Genomic DNA, 16,775 nt, shown 5'->3' on the forward strand with positions numbered 1-16,775 from the left:
GAGAAGCGGCCTGGGACGTATAAGTTAGGGACCACTCCGGCATTTGCTTGGTGTAAATGAGGAAAACCTCATTCAGGGTGGCTGGCCTGAAAAAGCGTTTTACACTTTCTTTGACCGAGTGCCCCCACCGGGAATCGAACCCGGGACCGTTCACACCGAAGGCGAGGGCGTTAGTGACTACGTTATGCGGAACCACTTCGAGTAGGAAGATTTGTATATTCATTTGGTATGGGTTTGACCCAGTCTGGTGGAACCCTAGTAGTAAACATTTCGTTTCTCCACTTTTTTTTTTTTTTTTTTAACAGTTATCAGTTCAAAGTTTCAATGTGCCTCTTCACTATCTGTTACACCATTGCCTGAAATATTTCTTCCGAGAGTAGAACCCGGAACAAATCCTGTTCCAAAAAACCTCCCATAACAGTATCTGGTGTTACACTAATGCCCATTGTTTCTACAACAGCTATTACAGGATCTTCTACTTCAAAGTCTAATACAGAATCAGGAAATAATTTCTTAGCAATATCTGATAAAAGATTCTTCCACCACCTCGTCACCAGAACACATGACATTTTCAGTTTTGTTCTCATTTATGTTTATGTTTGCTATATTATCCTCGTTGTCACGTGGATTTTCAATGTCTGATATGTTTCCACTTTCAAGAAAGAAAGAATATTCGTAGTATAAAGAGTTTTACTACTCATTTTTACCTGCGTCACAACCAGAATCCAACAAAAGTACACTGCATGGAGTAGAACTTCTCCACGGGACTAAGGTAAAATTGTTACAGTTCACCGTTACCGTAAACAGTAACAATATTATTTCATACGTTCGTATATATATAAAAGCGTAGATTTTATATTACTAAGTAACACTGATAAACCTATGGGTTATTTTCGAGAGGAAGTATTATGGTCCGCATATCCTTAATCTGCAACAGCTGGTGAACACAATACAGCTGCTGACTATGTTTATGATTATGTATTACACTACCGGTATTTAGGCCTGTTTCTCATAATATAAAACAAATTCCTTTGTATAGCATGTAAATAAGGTTCAAGAGGATAATTATAGCGTTGATTAGACATGCAGAGCAGAAACACATAATATGCATGTTTACGAACTGAGTGAATAAAGTAGGCCTATCTGTGTTAAACGTATAGTAATTATGTAAGTTGGGTTTATTTTCATAAAATTAACAAAATTTAATGTACCTTAGATTAGGGAACTTACCGACCACTGTTGATATGTTCTAGGTTAAAGTTTTTTTGTAATTGATAGCAGCTATGCTTGTCAAGAAATCAAAATCCTCCTTTGTTTATTTTTTTCCGGATATAGGAAACGGGAAGTGCAGTAGTTCAAATTAAGTATAAAATTTGTTGTGGATGTACAGAAAAGGGACTGAAGCGGAATTTAGAAGTTAAATTGGAAATTTAGGAGGTGAAATAATACGAGATATAATAATAAATTATATATATATATAACTATGGAAATATGTTAAAATAATAGTAGTTGTCCTAGAGGGCGCTATGATTTCCGGTGCAGTGAAAAAAATGTAGTAAGTTAACGGTGGTGAGTTTATGTAGAGCGGTACCCGATAATTAGAAATTATTGCTAAAAACGGTAATTGGAACTATAAACCTTAAGTAAAAACAATTCGGACTAACCTTAAAGTGTTTTGGTAAAATCGAGGTACTCGCCAATTATGTAAGTGATATAAAAATTTAAACAAAAAATTTCATGGGGATTCATAAGTAAACTGCCATTTTGTTCTGACTTTGTGACCTTAACTAAAACAATTACCTTGGAAATTTAAACTGTTTATAGTGATGTTAGTTTTGCAAAGGAAATCTCAATTCTTGACCATGCGAAGCTAAATACCTGTAGTTGCACAAACCCGGGTAGGCCTATGGGGGAGCAAAAAAATTAACCTTATTGCTAAAATGTCTTAAAGATTTATAAGTGTCCTTTCCACATAGTCATCCATGTTATCGATCGTAGATACGGAAATTTTGACACTAAACAAATAGTAGATATGCTATAATGGAATAATTGCTGATTCTGAACAATGAATCGTTGTTAACCGAGATAGTAATTGTCTCATATGCTTCAGTCTAGATAATAATATCATCCTTCATTCACGGTTAATACCTCACGAAAATATAATCGTTTGAATATGTTATGAAAGTGAAGTATTTTGAATAATGTTTTTAGGTTAAGTTAGAGTAGGATAGTTAGGGTAGGTTTTCTTATATTAGTTAGTAATCTTTTGTGATAAAATGTACGGATAATAGTAATTTGAATATGGAAATGTGTCCGTATGCTCAAATATCCGAATCATATGTGAAATGAGCGCTCTACGTATATTGAAATGTGATGATATGTTTGTTTATATATATGTGAAGCACCTGTTAACTAAGTGATATGTATTACAGACATATTCAAATTGTTAAATATTGAATAATAAGATTAAATGTTTGAATAAGGTGAACAGCTTAACTGACAAATGTAACCTGATGAAGAAATCTGTGAGTGGGTATTACCGTGAACTTTTACAATGCGACTAGACGTTGATAGTGTTGACATGATCAAATTATGTTAAATATCTCAATAAAAGATATCTAGACTGAGTAAACGATCAATATTCTAATCTTACAACTAACTACGTAAATGATTCGAAATATACATATACAGTATTCATCGTTTATTATACTGTTTCATATACATAGCAATACAACTGTGAATTATTAATAGAAAATTAGGAGTAACAATAAAATTGCATATTTAAAATCTTCCTTTTGAATTTAACTCCACTGATAGAAATTGATTTTTTTTTCTCTTCTCTGTTATTGTTGATGTTGGAGTTTTAGTTGTCTGTTAATAAAAGAAATAAACGGGTTACGAAACTTCGAAAATTCACTCTTTTATTAGTATATCAAAACAATAGCGATAACATTTAAATTAAATAGTAATGCATGGATGACTGGACACTAGTATGAAGACGTAGTAGACTGCTCACTGGAGTGCCATTGCCACAAGTTCTTGGATATACAGGTAAACAATTTAGTTTCTTTGAAATGAATAATCGTTGTGCATACTAAATTATAGCATGTTTATGTCGAATATAAGAAATTTGTAGGATTACTGAAACTAATTGTCTCAGCCTAGATTATATATATATATTTTTTCTCTCTAAATGTAGTAAGCCATAACGGAGACTACAAAATGTACATGTTTTTTTCTCAAATACGTTTTAACGCAAATAAAACCAATACGTGTGTTATTTGTAATACAACATCTAAAACTTGTGTTCTGCAATATACAAACGACCAATTGTTATTGTGATCAGTCCTGTTTATTCAGTAAAAAAACAGTTTTCAAACACGAGGAAAGCACAATTTTCACCAAGCACAGACAGTGCCACATTAGTAGTTCACTGTTTGACCAACAAGTAGGCACTGTCTATGCACAATCTTCAATGAATACCGAACACACCACTTCAGTGAGCACAAATGTATTTGAGTAACTGTCGGGCAGTTTTCATTGTTAAAACAAATGTAGCTCAAGTGGTAGAGCGTTGGCTTCGCATTCGGGAGGTCGTGGGTTCGAATCCCGCTGCCGACCATTCTGACTGAGGTTTTCCAGGGTTTCCCTCAGTCCTACCAGGCAAATGCCGGGATGGTACCTACTAAACAGGCCCTGGCCGATACCTTCCCAAATCCTTTCCATTGTTATTATTGTTGTTGAATATCCAGTGTAAAATGGCCTCTGAGCTGTATCTGGAGATTGTTAAATAAATAAATAAATAAATAAATAGTTGAAAAATATGTACAGTATACTGTACATTTTCCTTCAATGAGTGTAAAAGGAAAACGTAAACTTACCACGGAGGAGGTTAAATCAATCGACCTTAGTTTTTACTAACCTTGATGTTTCTACAATTTCTATGTAACGTATTCCTTGGATTAGATCTTATGTACCTGTTGAGTTTGTGAATTCTACTTTGGAAATCACTGTATTAAAAGTGATATTTGCCAACATCTCTGAGACGGGCCACGATGGCTCAGTGGTAGAGCGTTAACCTCTGGTGCTTGAGGTCCCGGGTTCGATCCCAGCCCCCGCCAAGTGAACTTTGTAGTGGACAAACACCGTGTGCCTGGGTTTCCTTGGGGTTCTTCCGTTTCCTCCCACTTTCTTCATTCCACCATTTCATTCATTACTCATCATCACCGTCTCCTTTAGCCTCACCGGCATAATCGTGGGACGTAAAACTCAAAGATTTCATTTTTTTGAAACATCTCTGAGTAGTTTATTTTTATTTATTGATCAACATGTCTCTAGATGGAAGAGAAGTTATTATATATTTTCTTGTGGAAATGTTTACGTGGTTAATACTAAGATTGTAGAAACAACTTTCTGAACACTACAAAATGAAATTTTTCTTAGTTTTTTCATGTCTGTAATTGCACTTTGTTTTTCAGAGTTTAAAAAAACGCTGGACGTTGATTTCAGTAAAATTGTGGAAGATGTAGAATATGACTTTGAGTCACCTAATACTTCACTGTTTGATGTCTCCAGTTCACCCCAAACGAAAAATGTTTCTTCGTCAAAGACCAAAACTGCCACTTCATCAAAGGCGAATAGTTCTACTTTATCAAAGGCGAAGAATTCCACTTCGTCCAAGAACAAATCGAAGCCTCGAACTCGAAGTCAGAATAAAAAGAAACAATCTGGATCTCAGTGGGTCGAGTAAGTACAGGTTAAGTCATTTAATGGTTGTATACACTGGAGAAAACTCATTTCAGAACACTTCTTATACATCGCCGAATTCAAACGAAATTCGCACCACAAGGTGTGTCTGTAGGGGGCATGCTAATCTTTGAATGTAGTTGCGGATGTGAATCCTTTGTGTAAATTCACAGTTTGTGTCCGCAGTGCTAGTGGACGCCAGTGAGTGCCCATAGTGCAATTAATCCTTTTAAACCCGTTCATTTTGTGAGAAAAATGTTTACTTCCAGTTAAGCAACTACTGCTTTAGTACTATTTATCCGAGGATCATGATTCATGCGTCATTCTCTTCAGAATGAAACAGACTTTCAAATGGTACCTGAATGTTTGCATACTAAACAAGAGAAGGTAATTTCAGATTAAATTAGAGAAATTTCCTCCCAAAAATACCTTTTTGAAAATTTGGCGCCTGGTGGAGCGGCCCCGGGTACAAATACCCCAACTGTAATCTACCGTAAAAAATATTCTGGTATATATGTAATGCTTGTGCCAATTGTGAACCTAAATTACCAATGAACAATACTTATAAGCTTTTTTCCTTCCGTTGTTGCTAAGTGGAGAAGGAAATGTAACTATTCTCCAACAATAACCATGGCTTCGTTTTAAGGTAAGTGACATAACTCACGATATCTTGGAACGCAAATCGCGAAGAAATGCATTTCGTTATAGCGTTGTACCCCTTAGACATCATCACTTTGAAGCAAGCATACAGTTTTCAGAGAATGATAATTGATGACATGTATTCATGGCATAGCGTATGTACCAAAGGGTTTAAAAGACTGTACAATGGAGCTTCGAGAGGTAGAATGGTCGCTTCACAGGTATGGCACTCATGTTGGCCGTGATATGTCAGTGGCATACATCGGGGTATACCACAACAGACGTACCTTGCGTGTCACCGCCACATACTGGAGAACGCTTGAACAGAAGGATAATTTTGAGCGACCCTGACTGACATGACTGCTAGTGCAATCAGAATTGTTCTGGTTCCGTGTTCCTCTCGCACAACTATTCGTAACACCAATTATCGCTGAGAATGTCGGTGGTGAGAAGGGCAGTGATATTTAGCGATGAAAGTCGTTTTTGCTTGATGATGGCCTTTTGCATGTTCATAGAATTCCAGATGAGCGTTAAATTCCAGCCAATGTTTGCCATGCATACCAATATCTTCATGAAAATGTAGCGTGGTCTACTCAGTATACGACCTCTTAACCTGGTCTGCTAGATCTCTGGAAGCTGTATTGAAAACGTGTTGGACATAATGGGATGGCGCCCGTTCGCCAACTGACCTTCAGGAATGATCATCGTCCGCGTCTTTTTTGCACACTTGTAACAGCAATTTTACTATGAGGTGCTTCATGAACTATTATACTTCTTGTTTTGGGGGAAACTAGAAGTAATGTTTACCAACAAACATACGTGTAATATGGCTCATGAAGCACCTCGTACTAAAATTATTATTGCAAGTTCGAGAAAACGTGTAAACTGGCAAAATATAAACAACCATGCTTTGTTTCCGAAGTTCATTGTGACTTGTTACAATATGTTTCACGTAGCAAGTCACACTTTACATAGATGCAACACTTAATGCTTGAACTTCATACGATATACTGACTTTTATGAACACTTCTACTTTTTATGACTATCATAGACAAGAAAAGGCCAATCTTTATCTATTCCCTTTCATGTCTCTAGACTTTATAAAATTTCAAGATATGGGCATTTTTAAGATACGAGGTGTGTTCAAAATGTATCGAACTTTATTTTTCCCGCGTAAACCAATGAAGCGCGGGGGACTCTTCAGTATAGATGTAGAGGGACACTCATGCGCAATCATGCATTTTTTCCCGCCCGCAGAAACCGTCAGTCGCAGGCAGTCGGCCAAGTGTAGTGAGCGGTCGTTGGATTTCAGTTTTTTCTAAAATGATAGTAAAACTTGAGCAGCGATATTACATCAAATTTTGTCAGAAGCTTGGCGATACCCAAACGGAAACCATTCAACCGGATCGATACATTCAATTTTGAATGAGAATTTAGGGCATGAGGAGAGTGACCGCGAAATTTGTTTAGGTTTTCATCGCCAAACACAACATTCCTGAGTGTTGTCAGGTTCCCTGCTCGGATGGCTCCATGTGATTTTTTGATTATTTCCCAAGCTTAAAATGCCATCAAAAGGAACCCGATTTGAGTCAGGAGAAGGCATCATGCGGAATGCGGTTTTGCTCACCATTCCAAAACCTGCGTTCCAGAAGTGTTTACAACAATTGTGGGAGCCCTGTAAGAAGTGTGTGCATTACCAAGGAGACTATTTTGAAGGGGATTAGTGTTTCGGATTTCCAAATCAATAAATGTATTTTTGCCAACCAAAGGTTCGATACTTTTTGAACACACCTCGTACAGGGTGTCTATCCGTCACGAAAGTCACGAATGTCACGAAAAAGTCACGAAATCAGAAAACGGCAATGAAAGTCACGAGAAAGTCACGAAATTTAGCTTTTGGGTCACGATTTTTTTTAACTACAAATGTAAGTACAGATTGGAAAATTTCGTTCTATAAAACGTCAAAATTCACTACCAAAAATGTCTGTGGTCGGCTTTATACGCTACCAAATCGCAAGCAAAGTACGTTTCTATCGCATGGATGAAAATTTGGCCTAATTCGCACCCAAATTTGCTCTTGAAAATGCTAGGAAATTTTATGATTTGGTGAAGAGAAGGTCACGAAATTTCATTTTGGAATTTTAGTAGACACCCTGTTGCCACCTCCCTATTCTCCTCTTCCTCGTCAAATTTCCAAAAAATCCTTCCTGAGTGGTAGCTTACGTAACAAATCCTATGCACTATTCAACTTTTTAGCTTACGCAGTTTGGTCTGGGCGTTAATCAGACAGTATGAATTCTTTTATGTATAAAGATTCTTATGTTGGTCCCGAGTTATGCTCCATCAGTGTTAGGATTACTCATTAAAGATGCAGAAACGAAGTAACACCTCATTATATCTATTGTATGTGAGTAATATAAAATTGTTTAAATATTTCGGTTTTAAATTGTCAACATTAGTCACGAACATATGATGGGAGAAAAGAGAATAATGAATACCTTACAGCACTGAAAACAGAATTTCTCTTCCCAGAAACTTCAAATCAGCCTCATTCTACATTTGTGATAAAGATTGGCTATTCAGCCGAAACATTGAAGATATTGCATTTACTTACGTACATTGTAAAATTAGTTAAATTTTCGCAAAATAATTCTCTACACGACTAATGCAACTCGTTAAGTCTTGACCAGACTTAGCATACTGGTAAACCTTGAAATACTTACTACGCTTATGAAATGAAATAATGTGCAGGCGTTTGGTTTCCGAGTTGTGAATCATCCATGTCGGGATTTGACTTAAGTCAAAGAGCCTATCTGGTTGCAATGAAGTGAACAGACTTTGGGAGAGATGGCTGAAATTCAGCTCAAATGTAGAAAAACCTATGTACATTCTATATTCGAAAACATATTGTCCTGAAATGGATGGAACATAATAATAAAAAAAAAAGCACGGAACATTAACAATCATGTCAATAGAAAATCATTTAAAAACTGAAATGTAGCCCAAATGTAGAAGAGACTGTGTAGATTCTATATTCCAAAAGAAATTGCCCTAAAATGGATGGAACATAATAAAAAAAAAAATAAAAAAAAGAGCAATGAACATCAACATTCATGTCAATAGAAAATCAATCAAAAACAAATAATTCCTCCAGGAGATGGCTGAAATTTAACCCAAATGTAGAAGAGACTATATAGATTGTCTATTGCAAAAGAAATTGTCCTAAAATGGATGGAACATAATAAAAAAAAAGCATGGAAGATTAATGCCAATAAAAAATCCATGAAAAACAAATATTTCCTTCACTTATCTCAAAAACCAAAAGAGGGAGATAGCTGAAAATGAGCTTAAGTATAGAACGACTATGTAAATTCTATACTCAATAAAAAAATGTCCTAAAATGGATGGAAAACAGTCAAAAAATCACGAAACATAAACATTAAAGTCCATGGAAAATCAGTGAGAAAAATGAAGTTGTCCACATATCTCAAAAACTATAATAAGGAGATGGCTAATTGAAAGCTTATTCCAAAGAAATAATCAACAGCTTAAAAACGATGTATAGCACGTAAGATATATATGGATAGAACATTTTTAGAAGTCAAGTTGTATGAGTAAAATCAATAATGAAGTATATGCATCTTTGAATTACCCAGGGCGCCCCACGCGGAGGTTGTTCTTGAAATATTTCACATTTGGATATGGAATCTCCAGAGTCGATTTGGCACGCAACGTGACTTTTTACCTGACCACGTGACACAGTCTGACCCTTACGGCAAGGCGGATAGACCCTTTTCGCTCAAAATTTCTTTGATATTTAGAACAAAACTCTATGGAGCAAACCTGTTATTAAACTTTAATTTAATTTATAGGAAAGTCAACTATGCTGTAAATAGTGTGTATTTGTAGTAAAGTATTGTTAATAGGAAACCTTACTAGTCTCAAATTCCATTACTGTGTAAGTAATTGTAAAGGAAATTAGACACGTATGAAATGTAGCCATTTTCCGTGTATTTAGAAAAGAAGAAGAAAAAAAAAAAACCGAAGTAACATAGTATATCTTCTGTATGTGATTAATGTGTAATGGTTTCAGTATTTCAGTTTTAAATCGTCAGTCTTGGTCACGAACATACGATGGGAGGAAAGTGAAAATGAATGTCTTACAGCGCTAAAAAGAGAATTTTTCTTCCCAGATCCTTCAGATCAGCCGTATTCTACATTTGTGATCAAGGTTAGCTGTATTCAGCGGTAACTTGTTGCATTTACTTACATATATTTTAAATTTTATCAGAGATAATGTAATTTTCAAATCGAATGTGTTAAGAATCTTATTTTTGTCGTTTATTGCATGTGGCATCACGAGAACAAAAGGAACTTCCTAAACATTTGTATTCCTATATACCACACTTATTTGTGATGTTAGTTGATGGTTTGTGTGACGTGTATATATATTTTCTTGTTCACAGTTTGACATTGGACCCGTCTAGCGATGACGATATCGCATTTGCTATCAGTAGTGAAGACGAGGAGGTACATGGTGGCAACAGACGTTCTATGAGAAATAATCGTACGGCATATAATGGTCGCAGAAAGAGTAACAGAAGACAGCGGGGTTTGCAGAGAACAAATCGACAAGAGAGCAATGAAAATGATGTTCAGGAAGTGGTAAGAAAGCAAATCAAATACGAGTCATAACGTGTATTTACAGTTACCCGTGTAACCTAATGGCTAGTAGGTTGCTTTGATTCTCGATGAGGATACAATTTTTATTGTTGACCTAATATTGTGAAGCGATTAAGGATCAATTTGAGGTAAGGGATCGCGAAACTCGGACTATAAACCCAGAAATTTCGGCAATAGGATAGGAAGGTTTACGCATTTTTATGTTCGTAAGAGTAGTAGTAGTAGTAAGTAAATAGTATGACTGGTTTATATCATTGCTGAAGTGTTGAGGGAGGACTCAAACGTTTACTAAATTGGAAGTGTACACGTACTTAAGATCTTTATTTTCATTTACAAATACCTGCTAAAGACAACATGTTTTCTGTTTGTAGAAGTTACTGATTTGTTAATATTCCTAAAATACCAAATATATTTTGATTTAAAGTACTCCCTGAGCAAAAGATTACGGTTATTGTAAAAATTATTAAAGTGTAACAGTTTCGCTAACCATGCACTTCAGCTTCATTAGAGGGGGGCGCGGTGGCTTAGTGGTAGAGCGTTCACCTCTGGTGCTTGGGGTCCCGGGTTCGATCCCAGCCCCCGCCAAGTGAAATTTGTGGTGGACAAACACCGTGCTCGTGGGTTTTCTCGGAGTTCTCCCGTTTCCTCCCACTTTTTTCATTCCACCATTTCACTCATCTCTCATCATCACCGTCTCCTTTAGCCTAACCGGCATAATCGTGGGACGTAAAACTCGAAGATTTCATTTCATTTCATTTTTCAGCTTCATCAGACTCTCTGATGAAGCTAAAAGTGGGTAGTAGGCGAAACTCTTACACGTTAATAATTTTTTAATTTAAACGTATTGTTTTACTCAGCGGGTAGTTAACGCTTTCACTGCGGAATTATATTTTCGGGTGGTTCTGGAAAAGAGGCAGTTAAGCTACGAAAAAATGAATTTTTCATATTTCCATGAAATATGGTTTGAAAACACCAAAATATCTATTAGAAATAGATTGTATAAACGGCTGCACATGTCTAATTCAGTCACTGTGTTTTCCAATAAATGATATATAACACATGACATACATATATAACACACATGACATACATACATTACACACATGACATATAGGAAAATAACATGTTGTGAATGTTTGAAATTCACAAAATGCAAAATTATACAATATTGTGTAACATTAGTGCTAAAACGTTATATTTAAAAATACATAAATTTATACATGGCTATGCAGCTATCTGACTATCGCTGATTGTCTTACTATTGTTTGACATTGTTTCCTGCTGTACGTAGCTAGCATCAAACCAACAAACACACCACACCACACCAGAATGACTCAAAGCTTTCGTATTCATTCGTGCTTAATTGCAGAGTTCCAAGAAATCGCTGCCAGTTGGCAGCACAATGCAACCCATTATTACTACTACATGTTCGTATACAATGAGCAACTTAAATCGAGTATCGCAGCGAAGTATAAACAAAAATAAACGTTGTGGACTGAAGTCGATTTCCACAGCGAAAGGCAAAAATTCACAGATCGACTAAAGTCGACTCCGCAGCGAAAGAGTTAAATTAAATTTAAGTCTATAAAAAGCAGAGCTACTACCGTAAAATAACTTAATCTTTAAATCACTATCAGCTAGGGATGGCCAGAACCGGTTCTTGGTGAAACCGGTTTTCGGGTCTGAACGGATCCGGTTCCGGAACCGGTTTTTCGGATCCAGGTCGAACCGGTTTTTCGGATCCAGGTCTAGAACAGGTTCTTCGGATCCAGGTCTGGAACCGGTTCCGCTGGAACCGAAACTTTGTTACCATCACTACCTAAACGCGAGCTGCTGGCAAGCTGTGAACAGTATGCTAGATGAAATGGTGGAAGCGACAGGCAGGCCTCCAGGCGGCGGCAGCATATCTCATTTGGCTAAATAAACTGGGTAACTGGCAAACTCATTGGCTAAACAGGCAAACTGGCCAACTCATTTGGGTAAACACCCACTGGTGGACCAAAATCTTTTTTCTGGGGGCACAAGCGAGTCTGGGCGGGGAAGGCACAAGCGCATGGTCCTCTTTGCATTATTTTTGAAGGTGAACTTTGTGCCTCCTTTACGGGTCTTTGGGGGCTTTCGGATCCAGGTCTGGAACCGGTCTCTAAGATCCGGTTCTGGAACCGGGTTTTCAGATCCAGATCTGGAACCGGTTCCTAAGATCCGGTTCTGAAACCGGGTTTTCAGATCCATATCTGGAACCGGGTTTTCGGATCCAGGTCTGGAACCGGTTCCTAAGATCCGGTTCTGGAACCGGGTTTTCGGATCCAGGTCCGGATCCGGTTCCAAAACCGGTTCTGAAAACCGGAACTTCGTGGCCATCCCTACTATCAGCACCAAGGCTATATAAGACGTGGACTTATAGGTTAAGGCGGAATGTGAACCATCGTAATGCTTTCAAAGTTTTGATGCTTTTCTATATGGAACTGAACTTGGGATCACGTGTACCAAAAGTGCACGCTAGTCACTAGATTAGCGGAGAAGGCTATATAGTATTTTCGTCGTCAGCAGAAATAAGATATTTGAATGTGAAATACTAGTAAAACGAACACGTTAGGGAAAACAATAATGAACAAGATAGGTACAATACGTGAAGAAGAAATTAATCATAATTTTTTTTCAAAACTCTCGTTATAATGTTTATTCGTATTTAAAAAAAAAAAAAAAAGTCGTCTTGCTATTCAGTCCTGACTATCTTGAAGGCAGAAATTTCGACGACTGAATCCAATATTTATTCAACTTGGAGTACTTAAGTGAATATAATATTGTTTGTGATCGCATTTCGGGCGAATGGCTGAACTGCTTGACGTAAATTTTTTAAACCTAGTATTTACCTCGAACTGGGATTGTATTTATGACAATTTACATCAAAATGTGTGTGGCAGGGGAGTTGGCAGGAGTTCAGAATTTATGCCAAAAACAATATTTTACGCTGGAGGTAGTATGGGTTCATATATATCAGTTTTTCATGGTTACACTTCATAAAATATTTTTAATTGTTTCTAACATAGATTTAAACATAAGTCACGTAACGACAGCGAGGAAAAGAACAAACTTAGAAAGGGAAACCAGGCATGATGTGTCCGATGACAGATCTAGAACAACAGATTAAGAGGAAATTACATAGGAGCGGTCAGACAAAAAGGGAAACGAGTGAATATATTTATCACTTATAAAGATATAAAACTATTTTTGTTTCAATATGAAATTACACTTTCACCACGTGTTTGTTCAGTAAACTCTTTTTTTATGACCTTCGAATATTGTTCGCCCTATGCTCCCATGTAAAACATTCGTAAAATATGTGACTACTCTTATTTTCTTACAGTGAATGCTAAAACTATTCGGTTCTTTTTGCTAAAATAGTTTTGTTGTTAAACATGACTGTAATAGTTCTGCAATATTTGTCATTAAAATTAGGATGTTTAAAACAAAAATCCAGAAAAGTAGTGGAATAAAGCTTGGTTAAAGAAATAATACATTCCGAGATTGAATCTCCAGATCCAATGTCCTCTGCTTCGAACACATCACACAGATAATTTCGAATTCGTGAGTTTCTTCGGGGTCTTCCGTTTCCACCTGATTTCTTATTTTACCAATTCTTCCATTGTCATTGATTTTCATTAGCAGTCCTTTAGCCTACAATGTAATCGGGCTGTTAAACTAAAAACTATTTCATGTCATTCAGATTGAAATCTATGTTTGAAGAATAAAACAGCTCGTTCTTAAAGGGGTAAACGTTCGTGCGTTACATTTGTGCCTAGAAATTCTGGATCCCTTGTAACTTTTTTTGTAAGTCAGCCATTTGAAACGTAACCATTGATGTTGATCGATGGTTATTGTTAAGAATAGTGGGCTTAATGGTTTGTATATAACTTCTTTTTAATAGTTCTATAATTCAGCTCCTTGGGGCAAGATAATGGTAACCCTCAGTAATGCACTTTCGAGAAAACGCGAATGAAAATTTCAAGATTTGCTACAATTCGTAAATGTGACTGTCAGCAAATTTTGTCACTGGAAGCTGCATTCCTGATGTATTGATAATTTAGTATAACAATATGAAGCATGTGGGTTACTTTAGAAGAAAGCTATAAGCATCTATTCGGAAGCCTCAACTGATATTTCAAATGTTGGTTACCATTGTATTGCAGGAAGAGTAAGGTATACCATTTTGTTGCAGAAATTAGAAAAATTAAATATGAAAACGGACAATATGCCGTATTTATTACTTCCTAACAAAAGTGAAAGTATATAAAATTATATATCAAATAATAAATGAAAAGGAACACTAGTGAGTATCCACTTAACTCTAGAAAATCAGGATTCTCATCATTGTTTTTAATGAAAAAGAACACTACTGTATATGCACCTAACTCTACAAACTCAGAATATCTTATGTATTTTAGTTTTGGTATGTGTGAAAAAAACACTGGTGAATATGTACTTAATCCTATAAAAATCAGTATCTTTTGTTTTGATTATGATTTTAGTATGGAAAGAAACATCGGTGAAGATGCAATGAACTCTACAAAGTCAGGATTCTGATCACTGTTGTATTAATAGGAACACTAGTGACTTAGGATATAGTTTTTTTTTTCTTTCTTTCTTTCTTTCTCCAATTCGGGACATCTTTGTCTTCATGAGCCAAATACCAGTTGTAATGAATTGGTGGAATATATGGAAGCAGTGATAACAGATCTTCATACTTCTCGGGTGAAATGGGGATGGGAGTATTGTACTTCAGTGGTAAACTGTCCAAACACATTGCTAGCTTTGCATCACGCTTCCGAAATACACTTTATGAAATTACTTCTGTTCTGAAAAGTTGTTTTTGAAACGACGTGTAAAAGGATCTGCGTCTGTAACTTGAAAGCTACAATCATCTCTCAAGTTGAGTTTTGTATATATCATCGACTGCTGCTGTTTGTTTTGTTATAAAATCTCTAACGAAGACACTGAGCGGAAATCACATTGTTGCATCAGCTCTACCAAAAATGGTTCTTTTTAAGAGGCTTTGCTTATTACTTCCATCCATTATTCAGTTACAAAAAGAAACATGTTTCGCTTTCTCTTTTTCTATGAGACCCTGATAAGCATCACACGGTAATCGTGTGTGACTAGGTGGAGGCGTGATATGGGTAACCGATTTGTACATCCCATTGCCTACAATAGCCATCATGAAAAAAGGAATTGTTACATTCTTGTTTTGACCTATGCAGTTGTCAGTAAATAGGTAAAAGTGTCTTCCTCGGCGGTGACACGTTTTGAGGAAACTCAATAAGCACGATACAGTGTCGTTTGCACCTCGTTTTGCAGTAAATTCTGGCCATACAAACATGTATCCTTGATTATCGGAGCAATCATGAATTACCAAATTATATGTCCATAATTTTCGTTTGTAGAATGCGACACTAGTTGACAGCTTTGGTGTAGGTAAGGCATGTAGTAAATCATGAGCTAAGACTTGAAGTTTATCGAGATTTGCTCTACATTCAGCTTTAAGTTCTGCCAATTTAGATCACTATCAGTTTTGGCAAGATGTACATTTAGTTCTGTTTGGGGACGTTCTTTTTGTATTTCATCGGAACAAGACGCAAGGAACACGAGCTTCGGGTTCTTTAAAACCAAACTTACAATCGTTACAAAATACTCGTCGATATGCACAACTAGATGCGGGTGTTATTGGTTGTCATCCGGTATTCTTCGTACGATTTCACATACAACTCATAAGTTTTGCGATACTGAGATCACTCCCAAGGAACCGTCATTTCTTTGCACCTTGTCAACGAGAATAGTTTGATTTATAAGCAGGAATGCTCTCAAAGTGTCTTCGTACAGAGTTGAAGGTTTTATCCTCCAGTCTCTTAGGTTTCGTTCCATGACGCTTCCTTTGATCTTTCCGTACTATGGGACTTCCTTTCATGACCATAGGCTTTTGAGTATTTTCAACTCCTCCCTGGTCACATTGTAAACTGTGTATTGATATGAATGCATTCTTACATACACATATCACTCTGTCCTTGGTTTTAACGAAATATTGGAACGTGTGGCTTCTTTTGCTCTTCTCTACCTTTGTGTATGTTCTTTTCGTATTACACACTTTCATTATGCCGGTCAAATATGCATTTTGGAGATAACTACGATAAAGCCTAAAAGTCTTCAAAGAGTTTCTGCTGCTCGTCATCCGATATACTTTGAAAACATTTTCTAGTACAACCATATGTTGACGCAATCTAGCTGCTGCCATTTCTTACCCTGTTGTGGCTCTGTAAGACACCCCACTGTTTCTCCTTCGTTTCCTCCCATTACGTTTCCATTGTTCTTGGTGTCGTTTTCTTTTTCTCTTTCTAGGAGATTGAGGTTGAGACTGCTGAGCAGTACTTGCTGTGTCGGAACTGGTGGGTACCACGGTTGTTTTGCTTCTCTTGATCATTTTTTCGGGTAAAATAAAAAATAAGGGACGTTTTATAACACTGTGTGGAATACCATTTGCAAATATGGGACATGCTGTCATGACAATGATAACTCAATAAAAACAAATTTCCGTGCAATATAACGGTAACTCACACTACACACATGTGTTTCCGGACTATCTACTTCGTCTTTGGGTCATTTCGTCATTCTAATTACACTATAATGTTGTATGTTCCATATCGAATATTGTATAG

The 16,775-nt window shown here is 36.6% G+C and overlaps 1 protein-coding gene across 1 annotated transcript in view; it reads left to right on the plus strand.

The window, feature by feature from the left end:
* Positions 1–16,775, plus strand: part of LOC145686628 (uncharacterized) — a 49,476-nt gene that overhangs the window by 16,687 nt on the left and 16,014 nt on the right. Inside the window, exons 3-4 of the mRNA XM_081760096.1 lie at positions 4,479–4,746; positions 9,852–10,050. Coding sequence (XP_081616222.1) covers positions 4,479–4,746; positions 9,852–10,050 — 467 coding nt within the window. The remainder of the gene's footprint in view (positions 1–4,478; positions 4,747–9,851; positions 10,051–16,775) is intronic.

This window comes from Thermobia domestica, chromosome 5 (assembly GCF_964235325.1).
Source record: "Thermobia domestica chromosome 5, izTheDome1.hap1.1, whole genome shotgun sequence".
Classification (NCBI taxonomy): domain Eukaryota; kingdom Metazoa; phylum Arthropoda; class Insecta; order Zygentoma; family Lepismatidae; genus Thermobia; species Thermobia domestica.